General features: G+C 38.2%; 2 protein-coding genes across 6 annotated transcripts in view; both read right to left on the bottom strand.

Moving 5' to 3' along the window:
* mpped1 (metallophosphoesterase domain containing 1) overlaps positions 1-197 on the bottom strand; it is a 49,314-nt gene extending 49,117 nt beyond the window's left edge. For both annotated transcript variants that reach the window (XM_060889613.1, XM_060889612.1), the window contains exon 1: positions 29-197. The gene's annotated coding sequence lies outside the window, so the exon portion shown is untranslated. The remainder of the gene's footprint in view (positions 1-28) is intronic.
* A 6,277-nt stretch (positions 198-6,474) lies between these two features.
* Positions 6,475-22,500, bottom strand: part of scube1 (signal peptide, CUB domain, EGF-like 1) — an 81,684-nt gene continuing 65,658 nt past the window's right edge. For 2 of the 4 annotated variants that reach the window (XM_060889163.1, XM_060889165.1), the window contains 15 exons: positions 21,683-21,805; positions 20,733-20,849; positions 20,250-20,372; positions 20,005-20,124; positions 16,151-16,258; positions 15,290-15,406; positions 14,789-14,950; positions 14,328-14,531; positions 14,021-14,182; positions 13,588-13,755; positions 12,336-12,497; positions 11,504-11,701; positions 10,654-10,806; positions 10,163-10,242; positions 6,475-8,461 (listed from right to left, as the gene is read on the bottom strand). In XM_060889163.1, coding sequence (XP_060745146.1) covers positions 8,309-8,461; positions 10,163-10,242; positions 10,654-10,806; positions 11,504-11,701; positions 12,336-12,497; positions 13,588-13,755; positions 14,021-14,182; positions 14,328-14,531; positions 14,789-14,950; positions 15,290-15,406; positions 16,151-16,258; positions 20,005-20,124; positions 20,250-20,372; positions 20,733-20,849; positions 21,683-21,805 — 2,150 coding nt within the window. In that variant the 3' untranslated portion in view covers positions 6,475-8,308. The remainder of the gene's footprint in view (positions 8,462-10,162; positions 10,243-10,653; positions 10,807-11,503; positions 11,702-12,335; positions 12,498-13,587; positions 13,756-14,020; positions 14,183-14,327; positions 14,532-14,788; positions 14,951-15,289; positions 15,407-16,150; positions 16,259-20,004; positions 20,125-20,249; positions 20,373-20,732; positions 20,850-21,682; positions 21,806-22,500) is intronic. The other 2 variants (XM_060889164.1, XM_060889166.1) reach the window with 1 other exon arrangement.

The raw sequence follows: 22,500 nt of genomic DNA, 5'->3' as shown, positions 1-22,500 counted from the left end.
ATGTACCGGTGTGTGGTGAGAGGCATACCTGCAGTCAGAAGAGCTGAAGATGCTAAAACTGAAACAGTCCACTTTCCAAAAAAAAGACTTCCCATAAAACGACTAAAAACTAAAATAAAATATAAATGTCCCTGAAGGTGTAAAGCGCGCATTTGAAGTTGGAAGTGAAGCGAAGGCGCGCGCGTGGAGCTGCAGCTATGAGCCTGTGGTCTCGCGCGGACGCACGGAGACACGCCCCCTCTGTCCAATAATATTTATCTCCCTCTAACCTTTCTCTCTCTCTCTCTCTCTCTCTCTCTCTCTCTCTCTCACTCACTCTCTCTCTCTCTCGCTCTCTCCCTATCTCACTCACTTTCTTTCTCTCTCTCTCTCTCTCTCTCTCTCTCACTCTCTCTCTCTCTCGCTCTCTCCCTATCTCACTCACTTTCTTTCTCTCTCTCTCTCTCTCTCTCTCTCTCTCACTCTCTCTCTCTCTCGCTCTCTCCCTATCTCACTCACTTTCTTTCTCTCTCTCTCTCTCTCTCTCTCTCTCTCTCTCTCTCTCTCTCTCTCTCTCGCTCTCTCTCTGTGTGCGTCTCTCTCTCTCTCTCTCTCTCTCTCTCTGTGTGCGTCTCTCTCTCTTTCTCTCCCTCTCTCTCTCTCTGTGCGTCTCTCTCTCTCTCTCTCTCTCGCTCTCTCTCTCGCTCTCTCTCTATCTCTCACTTTCTTTCTCTCCCTCTCTCTCTGTCTCTCTCCCTCTCTCTCTCTCTCTCTCTCTCTCTCTCTCTCTCTCTCTCTCTGTGTGTGTGTGTGTGCGTCTCTCTCTCTCTCTCTCTCTCTCTCTCTCTCTCTCTCTCTCTCTCTCTCTCTCTCTCGTCCCCTCTTCTGATCCAGATCACATCTCATCACATCACATAAACAAAGTGCACGCACTCACGTCATGCTCGTGCACTGTGGGTCACCGAGATGATGATCACGCGCGCGGTCTCTAATGAATGACTGACATTTATTTCACTTGCGTTCTCTCTCTCTCTCTCTCTCTCTCTCTCTCTCTCTCTCTCTCTCTCTCTCTCTCTCTCCCCATCCCATCCGAACAGAATAAATGCTAAATATGAAAACAGACCTAAGACTATCCCTATCTATTTGTACATGAAGGTCACAAACTTAACTTGCAGTTCTACTCCAAGTTGAACGACTGAGCCTGACACGTTACACTGCCTACACAATACCTGATGATACTAGTACAGGTGTGATGTAGCCTGTGCTTCTCTCTATCTAAACAGTGATGCAGCAACGCTTTAGTACACACTACTAAATAATTATATAAAATAATAATACAACTGTCCTCAGCTACCAGAATCACTTTGCATGTATTTCAGTATATATGTTGTAGATGATTTAAGGTTTATTTAAGGTTTCACTTGTCTCATGTCATTTGCAAATGCATCTATTTTTCAGTATTTGTTAGATTTTTGGTAAATACACAGTATATATTTTTACTGTCGCCTAAAATAAAAAATTTGATTGGATTTATAGAGCTTAATTTATCACACAAATTAAAATTCTTTCTTAATAATAGGACAAGGAATTATAAATCCACAATCATATGCTACTAAAAGTGTGAGGTGAACAACACTGCTAAATAAAATTAATAAAAATGTTTAAAAGTTACTTCGGATACATAGAAAGCAAAGTGACTCATGATGTCCGTTGCTATCGCAGCACTTCTGGGGTTTGTGTTGAGAGCTGATCCATGGAAAGAAGTCGGAAGTTCTCGTTCATGTTGAGCCGCAGCGCCATCTTGTGGACAGATTTTTAAAAGTTACGTTTATTGCCCGTGTCACTCTATTAGCTGTTTTTCTAATTATAGCCACACGGTGGCGACAAAGTAAACAAAATAGCAACCAAATCGCGTTTCATATTACATATAGTAATTAATATTAAAATTAAATAAATAAAAACATAAATAAATAAATAATCCCTACCCAATAAATACCTTTGTTTATTGTTTTTTTTTTGTATTTTATAGTATTTAATTTATAATTTCTAGCTAAACATTTTGCTTTCCTTTAAACCTTTTTCTTTGACATGTTAATTGTACTTTGCTTACAGCTTTATTTTATTACGCACAATGCTGTGTGATTACCTGCTGAAAGATGTGAGATAAGAAATTCTAGATTATTCTTGCCTGAAAGCCTGGTTTAAGCTGACTTCAAAACAAAAGAAAAAGAAAATGAAGAAATCATTTTAAAATAGACATTTTTCAATATTTTCCCCCAAGAATACATTATTTCATTCACCTGTACAGATATGTCCTAACCCTCAGAAACTGTTTTGTTTTTCTTCATTCTTACCACATGTTTGATTATATCTAGTTGTTGCTACTGTACGTCTTCAGCAGATTTGCATGTTATATGTTTCCATCAGTTACTGTTATGCAAATCTCCTGGAATCCTGTTGAATGATTTCTTCCTGCTGACCTTTTAGAAAATAATGTAAAATAGGAAACCATACAGCTCTATGAACTGCTCAACGTGATGTTGTACTGTATGTACTCACAGTCACCTGACTGAAATAATCATTACTTTTTCAATACTTAATAAAATGTGGCTGGTTTGTCAAAGCAGCAGATTCACAGAAATCTGACAATAAAACATGGAAAGGAGGAACTGGGTTCACTGGAACTGGACTTGAGTATTACTAATAGGAAATGTATAATAAATAATATGTGCCTTATCTACTGTTTACTTATTTTATTACAGTGACATAACATTTATGATGTGGGGAATAAAACATGACAGGGTGTGTTGTTAAAGGAAAAGTATCCCTCATTGGGGTGGTGTGATGCTGTACAACGTGAAGAAGTGTATTATTCTACTTATATGACAACAATGTGCCAGAGTTTTTTATTCACTAAAGCAAACACAAAGTGCTTTGTGCTGAAGATTTTCCTGTGAAGGGAAACTGCAGCTTTAGCTCTGACTTGTGACTGCTAAGTAAAACTGCTAAATAAACATGAGTAAACTTCACCATGTATCAATTACTTCATCTTGAATCAGTTACACCTACAAGTTCTTGTGTTACTACATGTTACTACCGAAATAATACTGTATTGCAGATGAAGCTACTGTCTGAGTTGCTGCTCCAGAAAATTACAATTCACAAATTTATTATTTAAAATTATTATTATTAATATTTTTATTATTGTTGTTGTTGTTGGCATTGTTTTTGTTGTTGTTGTTGTTCATTCTTTATGATGCAGTATAGTGTAAAACACACACACACACTTGTGATTTGTATGTTTATATGCTTTATTACTAAAATGAGATTTTAACAAGTTTTTTCTCTTTGACACACTTTTCATCTGATTCCTGTCCATTCTGAAAACCAATCAGCGAGCAGATATGTGTGTGTGTATGTGTGTGTGTGAGCAACAGTATTATATTTATTAGTATATGTCTACATGTTTTGTCTAAAGCAATGATTCTCATTTCCTGGGTTCTGGACCTAAAGATGTGTGTTGAACTTTATTTATTTATTAAGTCCATACCTGTTCAAAGGAAATCAGAATTCCAAAGAAATCTCACCGACTCTAACCACTTTAATCCACAGTGATAAAGTATTTAAATGACACCGATGTACTGTTACACTGAAGTTGTAGCTTTTTTCTATAACAGCTTGTACTGAAAAGTGTCGTATTCCTTTATTTATTCCTATGTTTTTATTATTTTTTTTGAACTGATATCATTCTTACGCTGTGACCTTCTGAGCCAGTATCAGGATATATTAATTGATAAAAACCTTTAAATCAGTTGTGTAAGTTGCGGCTACCAAATGCAATAATTAACAGTGAAATTAATGTTCTGTTACAATAGAAATGATACAAGTGCATTAATATAAACCAATGCAATTTACTTATACTAGTACTATCTTTTTTTCTTTGTTTGTTAAAGAATAACGCAACATAAAATTTTATACATGTGGAGTTACATTCAATTCTGTCTTCTGTTTTTTATTCTGTCTTCCTGTTATCAGTTAAATTATACACCATCTGCTCTAAACATCTTCTCCCTCACCAGTCTCTTTCACGATCTGGAGAAACTACAAATTCTACGGCCCTGAAGACTTTCCCATGGAGTAAAACTTACAGATTGTTACAGACAATAGAAACTCCTTCTATAAACAAATTAAAACTTTACTGTGTCCCCCACACAAGTTTCAAACGAGTGATCTAGGAGATGATGTTCTGGCATCTAGGAGATGAAATGAACTTCCTCTAGATATCCAGACAGCTGAATCACTTAAAGTCATATGATCTACCTCTTCCTGAATTACCTAAACTAGAACTTACCTATACTAGAAAATAATTGGTCTTTATTTTATTTTATTTTTTTGCTGTGATCTGTTACTTCACAAGAGTTTTTAGACTGATAGTATTCGCTGTCCTTGACCCAGTAAACCAGTATCAGGATGACATTTAAAAAAACCTCAAAGCACTTCTCAGTTAAAGGTGACAAACTGTGTTACTATAGAAACGATAACGTATTAGAACGAGGTTTATATTAATATAAACCTATGATTTGAAAAGCTGTCAGAGCTTCTGTTATAGAAAATTCATTGAAACTTCAGCAGTGTTGTGATGTGTTAATGATTAATGAATCAACACGAAAAATACGTTACTCACTGCTGCAGAAGAGTTTTTACATTCCAGGACTAGGAATGAGTTTTGTATTTGACAGTAATATGACAGGATTTTTTTTTATCAGCAAATAAACCAAATCCAACAAAACTGTTGAATAAAAAAACACACAAATAAATGTACACAATTTACACATGCATTAATTATTTTAGACAGACTGTCATGTTGTTTTCTAATGATACTTATTGCAGTAAACATAAAACAATTTTGTTTTAATTTGTGTGTCTATTAGATAAATATAATATAATATAATATAATATAATATAATATAATATAATATAATATAATATAAATCAAGCAGACTTAAGCTTTTAGATCCCACACACACAGATGTAAAGTGGAGCTGCAATGTCTGAGTCCACAGAAAATGCATCTATTCCAATTGAATAAAATTTTTTTCAGCAGCTAGTAAAAAGAAACTATTCTAGTATTAACATGAGCTTCAAAATTTATTTTATGTTCTTCACAGTATTTGGATTTTCTACATTTGTTTTAATGTGGGACCTGTGCCTGAGCACTTGGCACACATGAGGACTGTACGCTGCATGTTAAAAACCTGACGATCCATTTTAGATCAGATCGATTTTTCCAGTTTCTGATCACATGATTGAATGGAGATGATAAAACATGAGGGTCATTTAAAGTGTGTTCAGACTGTTAGACTCCAATGTATATTCATATTACATATTCAGATTTAATCATACTGTGTGTATGTGTGTGTGTGTGCATGTGTGTGTGTTTGTGTGTGTGTACTGGATTTGAAATGTAGCATCTCCCTCTAGATGTGCGTGTACATGGATGAGTATACTGTAGGTTATTCTTAAATGGAAAGGAATTTTAATGTAAAAAACACACAAACACACACACACACACACACACACATATATATATATAGTATGCTGTTGGTCCTATATGTTTACCTGCATGCCACAAGTGTGTACCGAGAACACCAGTGTGTGTAAACTGTTCTACTATGGAGAGTATTGTCTATTAATAAAAGATAATAAAAGGTTGTTTTTTGTTGTTTTTTAAATGAAAGCATTTTTTTGATCAATTACATTTCATTGGAGAAAGTTACTACAGGGGCTATATTACACTGTAAGAACAGCGTTATGGTGGTGAGAGCTGGTGATGTAGCTTGCTGAGGTTTAATGCAAAAGAAAAGTAGTAAGATGTCATTTCAGAAAGATGTCATTTCTGTTATTAATGTTATTTTTATCATTTTCAGTGGAAGGGTCGTAAAAGGTATTTTTACATGGACGGAGTGATGGCTACATACAGTAGACTAACAAAGTAGATAACAAAGCTAATACTGCTACACTACAGATGTTTACACAGGCCACATGAAATAAAGCTGCAGTTGAACTTATCCCTCATGCATTGTGTGGTATAAGTGCTATTAAGTGGTGTAAGTAGTGTAAGCAGTTGCGTATGGGCCTTGAACCACCAGGGGGCTCCATAATTTTGCTGATTTGGATGTTTAGCACCAATGCTCTTCTCCAAGTACAGTATGTTCTGCTCTCCAATTGTTCCTCAGTCCTGGTCCTGAACTACAACTGCACTGCATTTTGATGTTCTTCTTGTTTCACTCTTAACTGATATTAACAAATATTTGCTAATTATCAAGCCTGAACCTGGTGAATGAGAGGGGGAAAGATACCAAAATTCCAATTTTCCTTTAAGGAGCCACTCCACTAGCAGCACTGAGAAACCATCTCAGGTTAAATAAGCAGCTTTCTTTCTTTCAGGTGAAAAGATTTCAAGCTCTTAGAAGTTGGGAACAAACTGAGAGAAACTAGGGTAAAAATCCATGTATTGCATGTAGAGAACAGTGTTACAACTCCGAGTCTTTCAGATGTCTTTAAACACATTTATAATCTGCCCAAATTCAATGATGTAACATGACGTGTAAGAATCCCACTGACCTTATGACTAGAATCTGACACACACATACAGAGCCATTTTATACAAAATATTCCCCAGTTAGCAGAAAATAATCTTCTCTTATTCACCAAATAATCCACATGTCCTCCCTCATGATACATTCATAAAGTTAAAACTAACATACCTTAAACTGAACACTTCATATGCCACTGTAATAGATGGTTATGACTCCAAGCGCTGTAAATGAGCTGGTTTGTGCTTTCTAAGATGCATTTACTATACTGTAGATATACTTTATGAGCAGGTTTCAAACCAAAGTCCAATTCATATATTCAACCCTTTAAAGTCCCAGAATTGTATTGTATTCCCTCTAAAAGATGTATAACTTAGTCACAGGAGATACCAAAGTAAAAAATATGGTAAAATTCTGCAAAAAGAAAATAATCTCCAACATTACAGTGTAAAACAACCTGTTAACAGTAACAGTTTCACACCTGAAAGTTGATCATTTTCCAATTACAGCACATATTTTTTGCCTCTTATACCACGGCAAAAGGCCAACACTAACTTTTTTTTGTTAAAAAACTATACATTTTATTATTTATCTATTTATAGTGACATTTAATGTTGTCAAATGTGCATAAAGCAAGTTAGTTCACTTATGTTACAGCAACTATAAACATAAGTGAATTCTTTCCTGGAAGCTTGAATCTCGGGTAACGTCACGAGTCCGAGGCATCACAACTGTTCAAATCGTGTGCTATAAAATTTATAATTAAATATTAATTATTAATTAGTAATGAATAAACTGGGATTTTAAGGGGTTAATATAGGCTTAACTGTTTTTTTTTTTGGCATTGAGAATAGGTGAGACTTGTATTTTTAATCCCATTTTAGCCAGCAGAGAGGAGCAACCAGGACAACCAAATGTAAACCATTTCTATACAACACAAAACAAGGAAAAAAAGTAACATAATTTTTTTTCTCTAAAGTTTACAATATAAAATTCAAGTGCAAATAAAGTTCCAAATATTAGTTACAGAACAAAAGTGTAACTCTATAGTAACCCAATGTTACCAGCAGGTAGTCTTTATCTTGTTATATATGCTTTTTAATCAGCTAGCTTGATCTCTTTGTTCAAACACTGATGTTCTTTTCATAAACTAATTCTATTCTCCATACTGCTTTTGGAGGAAAAATACAAATAAAAATAAGTGCACACCAGTCTTTTCTAAACGGAATTTTGTGCATGTCTGGGGCATGAACTCATTTTTTTTTATACTAACAGTATATCTCTATGTGTGTATGAATGTATGCCTGCAGGGTACAGGTGTAACACACATACACATATACATGCATACGTACATACATATACAAATATATAGATATTAAACATCCGGAAAAATTGGGTCTCTGCAAGTTGTAGCACATATAAATATTTCCAAAGCATTAAAAAAATCCCAAAGCAAAATATAAACAATGGAACAACAGTGGAAAAAAAAACAATCTTAGAAAGTAAAATAGAAAAGTGGGACTCCAGAGAAGAGGTAGGAAGAAGACCAGACCTCCACTTTGTGTCGCAGTGAGGCATTCTGGGATTTAGCTAGCGAGTGGAAACACTCCAGAGGGATGCAGATAGAGAAGAGCAGCTGAGTGATGATGGAACAGAGGCATGTGAAAGGAGACAAGAAGAAAAAGAGGAGGAGGAGGAGGAGGAAGAGGAAGAAAGAGCAGCGCTGCAGGTTTCTATTTGTAAGGCCGTAGAAACCTGGTGACTTTGGAGCGTAGCAGCTTGATGAAGGAGCGCGGGAACATCTCTTTGGACTCCTGAACTGTGTACTTGAAATAGTTATGTGGGTGAGCCAAGACGTCAAACAGAGCCTTAATCAGCTTCTTATCCTAAAAAAAAAGAAAGAAAACAAATCTATTAAACTGGCACTAAAGCAAGCATACAACTATATTCACTGATAATCTAAATGCTCAGAAGCACAGAGGAGAAATGTAATAAAAAAATGACGTGTAGTATTTTGCTTATACTAAAGTTCATTTAGACAAGTTTCTAAAGGCTGGATTGAATGCTGTAGACTGAGTGTGGTCTATAGTCATGTAGGTCTAGTCATAAAATCTCACCAGGATGTTGGCACTGATAGGAATTCATTCATTCATTCATCTTCTACCGCTTATCCGAACTACCTCGGGTCACGGGGAGCCTGTGCCTATCTCAGGCGTCATTGGGCATCAAGGCAGGATACACCCCAGACGGAGTGCCAACCCATCACAGGGCACACACACACACTCTCATTCACTCACGCAATCACACACTAGGGACAATTTTCCAGAGATGCCAATCAACCTACCATGCATGTCTTTGGACCGGGGGAGGAAACCGGAGTACCGGAAGGAAACCCCCGAGGCACGAGGAGAACATGCAAACTCCACACACACAAGGTGGAGGTGGGAATCGAACCCCGACCCTGGAGGTGTGAGGCGAACGTGCTAACCACTAATTTTAATTTACTGATAGGAATTATAACTCTATATCTTTAGTGTAATATTAAGGTGATTTAAGAAGACAGAATAAAATGGTGAATTGGTAATGTGTCTGTTACAAAACTCTAGTGTTGTGGGTTTGAGTCTCAGCTCAGGTGAAAGTACAAATTATGTTGTATGTCCTAAAAGGTACAGTGTGTTAATTTGTCAGGCGCTTTGACAGTTCTCAGCCAGACCACCAGAGGGGGCTGTCAGGTGTTTTCTCATAGCCTATTTTATTGTTTCTATGTAGGCGGTGCTATGTCCTTACATGTCCTATGTTCCCACCATCTCACCTGTTCCTTGTTTATCTCGAGTAGTGCCTTATTTATGCCTGTCTTGTTCTCTTTGTTTTTGAGAGTCATTGTTGTTGTCATGTCTGTTAACATTGTCATGTGAGAGCCGTAAAATGATGTCATGTCCAGGTTATGTTTTGTTTATTACCTATGGTTTTTATGTTTAGGTTTTGTTATGTTAAATGTAATTTTTGATTTGTTTTTCATTTCCGTTAATAAAACGGTGTACGCGCTGGAATCCTGCATTTGGGTCTGATTCACTACTACGGGCAGGCGAGCCTATGGTGGAGATCCGGGTTTGATCCCCACCATTGGCGGCATACGTCTGCAAAAAAAAGATTTTTTTATTTATTCATTTGTTTTGAAACAGCAGCTCGGACCATTTCTGATCTTTCTTATTAGCTACAGTTTCTGTGTAAGTTCTTCCTGAAGTCTTCATGATGACTCAAAAGAGGAAAATGACTGAAGGAGTGACTAGTTATATCTGCTATAATGGAACGGAACTGACTAATCTCTTTAAGGGATGTTAGACAGCATTAAACATTACTATAACTACACATGAGTATGATGTGTCATTATTTAATGAATAAAAAAACAGAAATTGTGGTAAATTGCTGTGGTATAAGATAAGAAAAAACAAAAAGCACCAGCTCACTGCTGATTGTTTTCCTTAAGCAGTGATCGATTCAGATCTGAGGTAAATATTAAGGAGATCTATCTATTATGTTAATGTCCAAAACCGCAGGTTGTAAGCTGAAGGAATAAAAGTTCTCACTTTTAATATCTCCTGGTGATTCTCTGAAGCGTAGAGTCGACCATCTCGGACGATGTCTTCAATGAGCTGCTGGTAATCCTCTGCTCCACACATGCAAACATTAACATGTTAAAATGCTGCTTACGAATAGCAAAAATGCTAAATGATATGGACTGATAAATTTTAAGCTGAATACAAAAGAAAAAAAAACTGAAGAAAATACACATTCCATAGCAAGAGAAAAAAAAATCACATTTAATAATAATCAGGTTTATTTATTTTTTTATTTTTCTTTGGAAGCAAAATAATTGATGCTGCTAAATAATAATTTATATAAAAATTCATTAGTTTAATTTGCTCTCAGTTTTCAAAAACAATTGTATTTGAACTGTACATCTTTACAAATTTGTGCGGGTTAGTAAGCAAGGATCTGGATGACTAGAATGAAGACAGCAGGGACAGGGAATGTTTAGTAAGAGCAAAATTAAAGCTGTGGAGAGGTGAAGTCTGACCGTCATAGGTGACATAGGGGACTTGAAAGCCTTTGCCGCTGTTGCCCTCGTTGGACTTGAACTGGATCCAGAGTTTGCGAGAGCGTGAGGTGAACGCGATCGGCCTCTCGTACGTCTGACACGTTTCATAGGTGGTTATGGATGTGGACTGATCTGAGGGGAAAAAAACAAGGAGGTGAGCGAGGAACTCTATACCAACCACTCACACAGCTATAGAGATTACCTAATATATAATACAGAAATACTAAATAACAAAATGAATACTGAATTACAAATTCTACATAATGTACAGTACACATATACAAAACAAATACATTACACAGTAACAAATGTTAAATAAGTGATATATTGCTTAATAACAAATAGGAAATATTGTAAATAAATACAAACAATAACAATAAATACCAAAAAAAATCGTAAATACATACTAAATTAATATTAAATATTAAATACTAAATAACAGTAAATGCTAAACTTACTAAAATACGAAATATCATAAATATTATATATATATCAAATAGTACATAACAAATAGTACATAACAAATATCAAATAGTACATAACTCATGACATAAACCTACATAAACTTTTTCAAACTCATATATAAGTTGAATAAGTACCAGGATATTATGACACTGTTATGCCTGGTTTATAACTTATAAAGTCACATCAATCTGAGAGTGAGATGCCAAGTGTGGCTTGGAAAACTATGCAATTCGGTACAAAGCCTTTATAAATGTTTATAGAGGTTTATGTCATTTGTTAAATGAAGTGATGTAATGCAGAGCTTATAAATTTTGCCTTTGAATAAAGTTTTACAGCTCGGACAGAAGTCATGTGCTAAACGTACAGCTTTTTCTCATGACCAGTACGTCCCCACACTCGTCCTCGATAGGGAGGAAGATCTCGGGCACCACGATGAGGATCCGCCTCTTGTTGGGAGGGTTGATGGTCCACACGCAGTCCACATTAGATGGATAATCTCCTGGATAGTTAGGAGACTCGATATAACCCATAAACTCTCCCAGCTCACCTCCACACATCTGATCTGTAGCGAGGAAACCGCTCTGGTCATGTACATGCAGCATATAAAGCAGATCAAACATCCAGAATGGTCTAAATTTATTTGCACCCTTCTATTGAATACAGATTAAATATAATAATCCTTGTACATTTTTCATAAAAACATTTGTATGAACCATTTTAATTATAGTATACTGACATCCTCAAGGATCACAATTGTCACCTTCTAGAGTCTCTACAACCTTTTTTTATTATTATTATTTAAATAAGGTCTACAGTAAACAAAAGACTATTCACATAATATTCTTGTGTCTCTGTCTACCACAATGCGAAAAACAAAATAGATTTCAACAAAATGTAACCAGGGGTTATGTCATTTGTCTACCGGCATTTATTTTAAAGGATGCAAATCAAATTGCAACTATAACTTAAATGTACCCCTTCCCTATAGGTTAAAGCTCAAAATCAGTGCATAGATTATTCATCTATACATTCATTTCGGCTCATTTTAATAAAGGGTGCCAAAACTTCTGAAGTGTACAACACAGGTATTTCATCAACAAAACAAAGCATACTTGTACAAATGCCATATCCTTAACTATTCTTATGACATTTGTCTTTGTTTTTTCTTTAATTTTTTGACTGACAGATTGTCTTACTCTTGCACTGCGTGACGTTTGTAGCTCCATCAAAGTCAGTGGTGGTGTTTCCAGGACATGTGGCACAGTAATTCTGGCCAAACTCAGACTGATAAGTACCAACAGGACACCGGATACAGCGGTGTGTGCTGGAGTTGTAGTAATGTCCTGAAGCACAGTGCACTATTCACACACACACACACACACACACACACACATACATACACACACACACACATACACACACACACACACACACACACACACACACACACACACACATACACACAGAAAACAGGATCATTAGAAAGAAACAGAGCAAAGCAGAATTAAATGAGAGTCCTTGTTTGCACGTGCTTTTTCTCTCTCTATCGGTCATAGTTAGATAGACAGACAGACAGACAAACAGACAGACAGACAGACAGACAGACAGACAGACAGACAGATAGACTGATAGACAGAGAGATTGATAGATAGATAGATAGATAGATAGATAGATAGATAGATAGATAGATAGATAGATAGATAGATACTTTACTGATCCCGGAGGAAATTTATGATGTTGTAAGACCATCGTGCTAATAACAATCTGCATAATAAAGGAGTAACTGCTTTATGTAATTTTAAACAGTTTACTGTATGTCCTCATGCACTTGCTGAAAAAAACTCCTTATTTAATTCATTGTTTTGGTATAAGAGAAAGAGAATAACAGAAGATGTGCTGTTCAAACTCTTGTGTTTCTCTGCATTGGGCTGTTGATTATTTCCCTGTAATAACATGCTCTGGTATAACATGGCCTTTCCTAATATAACATGCATTTTATTCCTTACTTACTCACACAAGTAGTTTTACCATCTATATATTTTCTTACATGTGTAATAACATTTTATGATCCTTGATCTGGTCTGTGAACTTGATTGTTGTTAAAAATCAATTCATATCAGAAAAAAGAATTATCTACAAGCCAAGATCCAGTTTAAATAGAAAAGGCTAATAGCTACACTTTTGAATTGTTACATACCGTTACATGTTGTTGAACTTCCACAAAATGTCACGGTATGTCACTGTAGCAGTGACAAAGGAAACAGAATATCCTGAAAACTCTCTCTTTAACTGAACTGAATCATACTGAATTAATTCAGTGCTGAAGTGGTGAATCAGTAGCAAAATGATGTGTAATGAATTGTTACTAGTGTATGTGTAAGCATATGGAGATGTGTATCTTGTCATCTGAAAGAAGATCTAAAAAAAAAGCAGTGTTTATCGTGTCACCTTTGGCTTCACAGTCTCTAAAAGAGGTGCTTCCGATGTGTTTTGTCATGATTCCTCCTCCACAGGGGAAGCAAAGCACGCGCCCACGCTCCGGCTGAAAGGTGCCGAGCGGACACTGCTGGCACGGCTGGAAACCGTCGGCAGAGAAATGACCAGCTGGACACAAACCTATAACCACAACATGATGTGGGATAATGAGCACCAAATTTCCCACAAGGAAAGGGATTATAAATGTAAAAGCAGTTAGTTTGATTTTTTTTTTAAACTTCCATATGCTCCAATCCATTTTTTGTAAATACCTGACGTGAGGTTATTGATCTTGAATAATAAATGAGATTGATTGCTATATCAATCAATCCCTATAATCAATGCTTAGCAGTAACATTACAATGCTGCTCACGGATTCTACACACACGCACACACATGCACGCACCTCCACATTCAGAGACGTTCTTGGCCCCTGTAATGCTCTGGGATTCGGCAACAGGACACGGCTCACAGGACAGCTGCCCCTCCATGTCCTGATAGGTTCCAGGAGGACACTGGACACACCTGTCCTGCTCGCCGCTGTAGAAGGTCCCTACACCACAGCTAACTGCGAGACACACAGCAAAGTCTTAAGATCCAGAAACAAAGCAAGATATCTGTCCCTTATTTCACTAAAGACAAGACCCTTTAGGTGCCTTAAAGACCTTTTTAGTGCTTTTTTCTAAAAGGCTCTGATTTCTAAGAATGCCTACCGCACTTTCCCTTGATGAGGACCTGACCGGTGCTACAGCTCTCATCTGTCTCTGGTGGACGCACGGCACGCTGCGCCACATCGTACGTTGAGCCCGAGAACTGGATATAGAACTGCTGTTTAATGATGGACTTCCTCAGGGTGCGCAGTGTGTTCTGTAGCCTCTGCTTCACCTTCTCTCGCATGCAGTCCACATTACACGTTTCTGCCTCACAGAACAATTCACTTTAGGGCTTTATTTTCATGCAGGTGCAATTATTTTATGTGTGACCTCTAAATAAGAATAATATATTAGTCTTAAACCCACCCATTTTTAAAGTTACAAGTTATCACATAATGACAAAATTACCATCATAATGCTGAGACCTGATGTCTTAAAAGTATCAGATATGTAAGATAAGTGATAGATAGTAAAGGTGAACACACACACCCACACACACCCACACACACCCACACACACACCTGAGGCCTCCTCTTCCTTCATTTCCATCTCAAACTCAGCAGTTATGTGCGAGACCTCTTTAGTAGGAGATTTTCGCCCACGGCGCCGCTTTTTAGAAGACTCGCACTTCAGGTTTACAAACGTCACCTGGCAGTCATCTGTACAGGGAAACTGAGCTCCTGCTGAGAAGAGGAGTGGACAGGAGAGGAGAGGAGAGGAGGAGAGGAGAGGAGAGGAGAGGAAAGGAAAGGAAAGGAAAGGAAATGAAAGGAAAGGAAAGGAAAGGAAAGGAAAGGAAAGGAAAGGAAAGGAAAGGAAAGGAAAGAGATGAAAAAAAGAAATAGAGAAAGAAGAACATAGAAAAAGAAAAAATGGATAGAAGTAAATAGGAGAGAAAAGGCAAGGAATAAGAGGAAATAAAATGAAACAATGGCTCTTCACTATCTGTATACTAGTGAGGCAGGAAAACACTCTGGAGGTGTATCAAGGTCAGGGTGTGTTGTGTGATTTGGACATCCCACCTTGCAGGATCTGCTTGGCTCCATCTCGATGCTTCTCTTTGTTGCGTGGTTTCAAGTGGCACTTGGCATCCTTGATCTTGAACCGTGCCTTCTGTTTAACGGGCTGCGCCTGTGCCTCTGAGGGACGAGACCGAAACACGTCTTACACAATCATCCCCACATCCCACCATCGCAAACAAGCTTCAGTGAAATATAAGACAATTCAGAGGCTCAAGGATTTCATTTGCTCATTCCTTCTAACAATCTTTGTAAATAAACATTAAGAGGAAATTGTCTTGAGGACAGAAGCACTGACCTTTTCCTACACACATACACACACACTCAGTGATGTGAACTTAGAGTAAGGGAACTACGTGAGACACCTGAGGTCGAAAGCAAGCTGTGTATTTCAAGCGCCATGTGAATCTGTATCAGACGCGCTCATTTTCAGTTCAGGCTTTGGGTCAAATGATTCATTGTGAAAATTTGCTCAGCCTTCCCAGGACAGATTTAGAATATTCATTCACATGGATATGTTACGATGGCTCCGCCCACTAAGGGAATGCAGAGTGCCTGGGAAGACAGGGTGTACAGCCTGGACTGGACAGCATCACTCTCTCATACATAGTAAATACTGACAAAGACGAAAAAAGTATAATTAGGTGGGTAGGTGGGTGGGTGGGTAGGTAGGTAGGTAGGTAGGTAGGTAAGTAGGTAGGGAGGGAGGGAGGGAGGGAGGGAGGGAGAGAGGTAGTAAGTGAGGGAGGGAAAGAAAGAAAAAAAGAAAGAAAGAAAGAAAGAAAGAAAGAAAGAAAGAAAGAAAGAAAGAAAGAAAGAAAGAAAGAAAGAAAGAAAGCTCTTGTGAATAAAGGGATGAGTTACCGGCACAGCTCTGTAGAGTCGAGGTGGAGGAGGTGGTGATGTTCTTTGGTACTGCTTTGCCTGGTTGAACCGGTACTCCACAGCTCAGTGTGTAACTGTTCTCAGAGTCTACACATGAAGGACACACACATGCATTAGATCACAAAGCTGCAGAATAAATCAGACTGAGCTCAGGAGTGGCACAGTGTGGTCAGAGACACTGTCCTGTCAGATATTCCCACCATGAGCAAGCTGAAATTTATCGATAGTGTCACAAAACTTTATGACAGGAAGACAGAAATCATAACAGAAAGAAAGAAAGAAAGAAAGAAAGAAAAATGTAATTCAAGAAAACTAATTTGGTCTGAAGATTTGAATATAATATTTATATTAAGCAGATTTGCAGCAAGTACTGTAATAAAAAATTGTGTGCGTGTGTGTGTGTGTGTGTACATCAGTACGTGTTGGCTATCAGAGCATCAGAGTCCTGTGAGTCTGTGTAAGGAGCCAAAAGCCTGCGGTTAACCTGGCCACAAATCGTCCAATGGCAGCCGGAGTATTTCTTTTGGCTTAACTCTACACAGCCGGGATTAAAGCAGGTTTTATACGCCTCATGTGCTCACCATATGAAGCCAAAGAGACAATTAACACACTCTTTTACCCCAACACACACACACACGCATGCACACACACACGCACGCACACACACACACACACACACACATGCTCTGAAGAGGAATGAATATAAGTTTCACTAACACAGGTAAGTTGGTGGCTATGTTTCTGAAAGCCTCACTGTTCTCACCTTTTCTCCAGAAAGACATAAAAACAAATATTCACGTTGTTTTCGAGACCTGTCCATCAGCCTAGCACGAGCCACGGCCAACACAAACTCAGAGGGTGTTTATTTAAATCACAGTGGACACACAGCCGGAACAGCACCGTGTTTCACAATGTAATTGCTCCTGGGCTTTAGATCACACTTCAGTTCTGTGAAAACAAAAACCATGTCCCACAATCCTACCTTTCAGCACAAACTCAGTCAATCTAACCCGTTTAGAAATAGGAACACATTCCAACATGCTTTCATGTGAAATGATGATGTTGGACTAGTTTTTTCAAGAAAGATCTTAAGTGTTTTTGACTGTTGTAAAAATACCTGGATCCCAATTCTTTAAAAATATGTGCAAACGAGATATGATGATGTCTACGGAGGACTGCGGCTTTCAAAGGAGCAATATATCTAGTCTGTTTTGTTCATTCGCAATAATAACTATGTGATTTCTACTCAGGGAGGTGTTCATGCTAACGGATTCATAAATTTACCACCTAGAAATACACTGTGCAAATTCATGCCACTTATGAGCATACTAAATTTATTTTTGCAAGCTGAAGACAAATGTAAACCTTTTGGTTTGTACTCACACGTGTGTTTGCCCCGACCGATCCTTAATTCTTTCCCCACCACTGCACACCTCTCCCTTATTTGTTTCCCCTATTTATCCCTGCCATGTTTCATTTTGCAGTGTGGAATCCTTGTCTTCATGTTTGTCTGTGGTTTCTGTTTGGTGTCACAGTCTGTGTATTTATTTACGTAGTTTTTTTAGTTTCGGCTTCTTTTCTGGTGCATTTATGTCCCCCCTGTTAATGTTAATAAATTATGCCTGTTTGCTATCCCTGAGCTCAAATCCCAAGCCCTCTGGGCAGCTTTCCTAGATTTAAGTTTGTCTTCTATGACTTTTTTCTGGACTGTGTTTCTTCCTGTTTTTGTGTCTTCTTGCGTTTTTTCCTGTTTCCCATGGAAGATGCCACCTCGCTCCTACAGTATGTCTCAGAAGGATGTTACCTGTCTGATCTGTTTCTCTGATGCTTGCTCCGGTTCTTGTGTGACACGTCACTTTTATCCTGTTTCCCGCAAAGGACGCCACCTCACTTCTTGTCTGCAGAGGATGTTACTGGCCTGTGTTTTGTTTTGTTTTTGTTTTTTTCCTGGACTTCTGTGGATATTCTCCTGTGGGGATGCAGCCCAGTTTCGGACACACGTCAGAAGATGAACCCCCCTCAGGATGTTCCTCTGGGGTACTGTCAATGATAGCTTGGTTTGTTTATCCACTGTGCCATGTGACTTTGTTTGTTTTGTGCCCATGTATGTGTTTGCCCCACCCAATCCTTAATCTGTTCCTACCTCTACACACCCGTCCGTTGTGTTTCACTAATTACCTCCCCAATTTATACCAGATGTCTTGCGCGTGTTTGCTGAGTTCTTGTTCTTGTTTGTTACCTGGTGTTCGCTGTTTTATGGCTTTGGTTTTTATACATTGTTTGGTATTTTATTTTTTATGTTTTTCCTCTTATGTATCCCTTGTTTGATGTCTATCCCTGCACTTGGGTCTGCTTCTCCCTGCCGTGGGTCCCCCGTTTCTTCCAATTTTTACGGAAACTAAACTATCCAGTATGATTAGTTCACATACAGAATTCATCCATGCATAACATATTGCAACAAATTACTAATGCGCAAAGTGTAACTTAATCTTGGCTTAAGAAAGCATATAACCAACCTCAATTATCACTGATCCGTGCCATGTAAAAGGAAAATGAGACGTAAGAATATCTGATTTAAAATTCCCACTAAACACCTAAAACCTTGGATATTTCTTCTAACAGAAAGAGGATGATACTGAGAGTATTAAAACCACCTTACAGTCCAGTGCTGTGGCTTCTAACATGTGATGACTAGTGAATGCCACCAGATGACAGCAGAGAATGAGTGTACCATGTAGTCACTGTGTGCGTCCTGTGTGGTAAGTTCAGGGTTCAATAAAAAAAGTCCTATAAACTATAGGCCTATAAACTATATTACTGTTTCTAGAATAATTACAACAAATTCTATTTTGTCACGAGCAGTCACTTCACATCATACTGTGCATATTTAGTGTAAGTGACCAATAAAATAGATTTTTGACAAAAGAATTTTTGTCTATTCAGCATTTTTTAATTATCTTCACTGTCAGACAGGACAGAGGGATTTGAGACTTTCCAGTTTCTCTACCACATGACAAGCTGCAATTTATGACTATCTTCAAAAGATGCTTATAGCTGCTGTATAGCTGATGTAAGAAAAGTGATAACAGATAAAAATGCCTTTGTTAGCAAATTGCTGTGGGGTAAAAGGAATTAAACATTTTAGGTCATGTTTGTTTTGGAAATCATATCTAAAATTGTAAAAACACCAGGGGGGGCATGGTGGCTTAGTGGTTAGCACGTTCGCCTCACACCTCCAGGGTTGGGGGTTCGATTCCCACCTCCCCCTTGTGTGTGTGGAGTTTGCATGTTCTCCCCGTGCCTCGGGGGTTTCCTCCGGGTACTCCGGTTTCCTCCCCCGGTCCAAAGACATGCATGGTTGGTTGATTGACATCTCTGGAAAATTGTCCGTAGTGTGTGATTGTGTGAGCGAATGAGAGTGTGTGTGTGCCCTGTGATGGGTTGGCACTCCGTCCAGGGTGTATCCTGCCTTGATGCCCGATGATGCCTGAGATAGACACAGGCTCCACGTGACCCGAGGTAGTTCGGATAAGCGGTAGAAAATGAGTGAGAGTGAGTGAGTAAAAACACCAAATGGTTTTAGATTATAACTCCAATTGCGTAATTCCTTACATACAGAAATAATGCCCTCCCTTAATCTGTCTCTATTGTGATTTCAAGGATTCATTCAAATAAGCCTTTCCCCTAGTCCAGAGTGACATCATTGTAATAATGTTAACCCAGAATTTTTTTTTAAACATACACATTTCCTACAAATTCCGATGTGGATATGAGGTAATCCCACACCTCTCAACCATAATGTGATGCTACATGACCTGAGCTAAGACACTGACCTGCCTGGAAGAGGGCGTTTGATGGACAGGACAGAGAACACGTCTCCACTCCGGCCGTCTTAGTGCAGCTGAGCAGAGCGCGAGGTGCTGGCTTGGCATTGGGTAGACAGGTCACCGCCTCTGATGGTCACCCGGGGATGGTCACCATGGAAACACCAAACACACACATACATGTGTACAAATGTAGATATTGATGGTTGAAAAATTAGTCTATAGAGAAGAATATAAAAAATACCAAGACTTACCAACACAATCTTTCTTGTTCCAGTGGAGTTTCTTACCAGTAGGACATCCACACTCGTAACCGCCCTGTGTGTTCACACAGCCGTACTCACAGCGCCCGTTATTGATGCTGCACTCATCGATATCTGTAACACACACAGTGCATATAAACACAGGAACATCTTACTAAAATAAGGCAACAAGATGGCATCCATTTGCACAGTTAATACCCAAAACTGAATATGTAGTCAAACAATATGAGCTCTTTATGTAACAAGGAAAAATTCTCCTACAGAACGCATGCACACACACACACACACACACACACACACACACAGGAACACATTACTATTAGGTTTATTTGTCTATTCATGAGCCATGAAGTGTGAGCAGCTGTCATCAGCTATCCTCTACATCTCATAAAGTACCTCAGTAAACAGACATTGTGTGTGTGGGTGTGTGTGGTGTGTGTGTGTGTGTGTGTGTGTGTGTGTGTGTGTACACACCTCCGCAGTGTGTGAGGCCATAGAGAGTGTAACCCTTCTGGCACACACACTCAAAACTTCCTTCATAGTTGATGCAGATGTGATCACACATCCTCTCAAATGAGCACTCGTCAATGTCTGAAGCGGAGACAAAAAAATGCAACATTGAACATGAGACACTTCTGCTGAAGCAGTTTCATAGAATCAGGGCTGCCTGAATCTCCCTGCTGATGGTTCTGTCCTCTGAGCCGATCTAGAGCTGATATCAGTGGACTTTATCACATAATTACAAGTTTAGAAATGCATTCAACAAAAATACAATAATAATAATATTAATGATGATTATGATGTCAGTAAATAGTTTACACAAAATCCTTCCTGAATAAATTAAATAATTAAAAAGAGATAATAAAGTCAATTCTTGATCAATTCTTGAGAGAGTAAGAGAGAAATAACAATATAAATAAAAATGTAAATGCTCAAAAGAAAACAAGTAAGACAAATAAAAAAGGAGAAAGAAATGGAAGAAAGAGAGATAAAAGAGAGATAGAGAATAAGAGAGACAAAGTGATTGAAAAGAAAGGACAGAAATTAATGGATAACCAGATAAAAAAAAAGGATATTCAAACAGTCCTTTAGTCTGGTCCAGTTCACCAGTAAACGTGACCCAAAATCACTTAACTGTCAAAGAAAGAGGTCATTTAAATGACATCACAACTAACCAGTCTCCTGTTACAACGATCATCATTCTAATAACTTTCAGAGTGAAGAAATCCAGTGACGTGTCCAGGAAATTAAGGGGTTATGAGTTATTTACTGTTCAAGGTGATTAAATATGGAGCTGTTTAGCTACAAAGCAACATCGACATTTTTAACATTATCGCCAGTTGAAGAATATATTGCACAGACACACTGTGACCACAAAGTGGCAGTAGATGTGACGGTCTCTCTGTGGCCTGAGCATCACTTACCTTGACACGTGCGTTCGTTGGTGAGGAGTTTATAACCTTTGCGACAGCTGCACTCGAAGCTGCCCACTGTGTTTTTACACAGATGATCACAACCTCCGTTATTCTCCAAACACTCGTCTATGTCTGTGTGTGAAGAAACACAACAGCAACATATTAAATAATGAAATCATATTAATATGATCAGTCTCACGCTCACACTCAGATAAAAGATCCTTAAATAGCAGAAAACAGCCCAGCTCCCAATGTAGAGTAAATCATACTCTATATACCGGCTTAAACACACACACACACACGCACACACACACACACACACGCACACACAGAGTCAAACGGTTAGGACATTTATGTTGTATATATGTGTGTGTGTATGTGTGTGTGTGAAGCACACACATACTATACTGTATGTATACTGTATGTAAATGTGTATGTGAGGGCCTATGTAGAAATCATACACCCACACACACACACACACACACACGTACACACAGAGTCAAACGGTTAGGACATTTATGTTGTATATATGTGTGTGTGTATGTGTGTGTGTGTGTATGATTTCTACATAGGCCCTCACATACACATTTACATACAGTATACATACAGTATAGTATGTGTGTGCTTCTGTCTATGTAGAAATCACACACACACAAACACACACACAGACATACACACACACATACTTATACTATATTTATACTGTGTGTGTGTGTGTGTGTGTGTGTGTGTGTGTGTGTGTGTGTGTGTGTGTGTGTGTGTGTGTATGTGTGTGTGCGTGCATGTGTGATTTCTACATTTCTTTATCAATCACATAATTCTCACAT

This window comes from Tachysurus vachellii, chromosome 16 (assembly GCF_030014155.1).
Source record: "Tachysurus vachellii isolate PV-2020 chromosome 16, HZAU_Pvac_v1, whole genome shotgun sequence".
NCBI classification, from domain to species: domain Eukaryota; kingdom Metazoa; phylum Chordata; class Actinopteri; order Siluriformes; family Bagridae; genus Tachysurus; species Tachysurus vachellii.
This window is presented reverse-complemented; position numbering and strand designations above follow the sequence as displayed.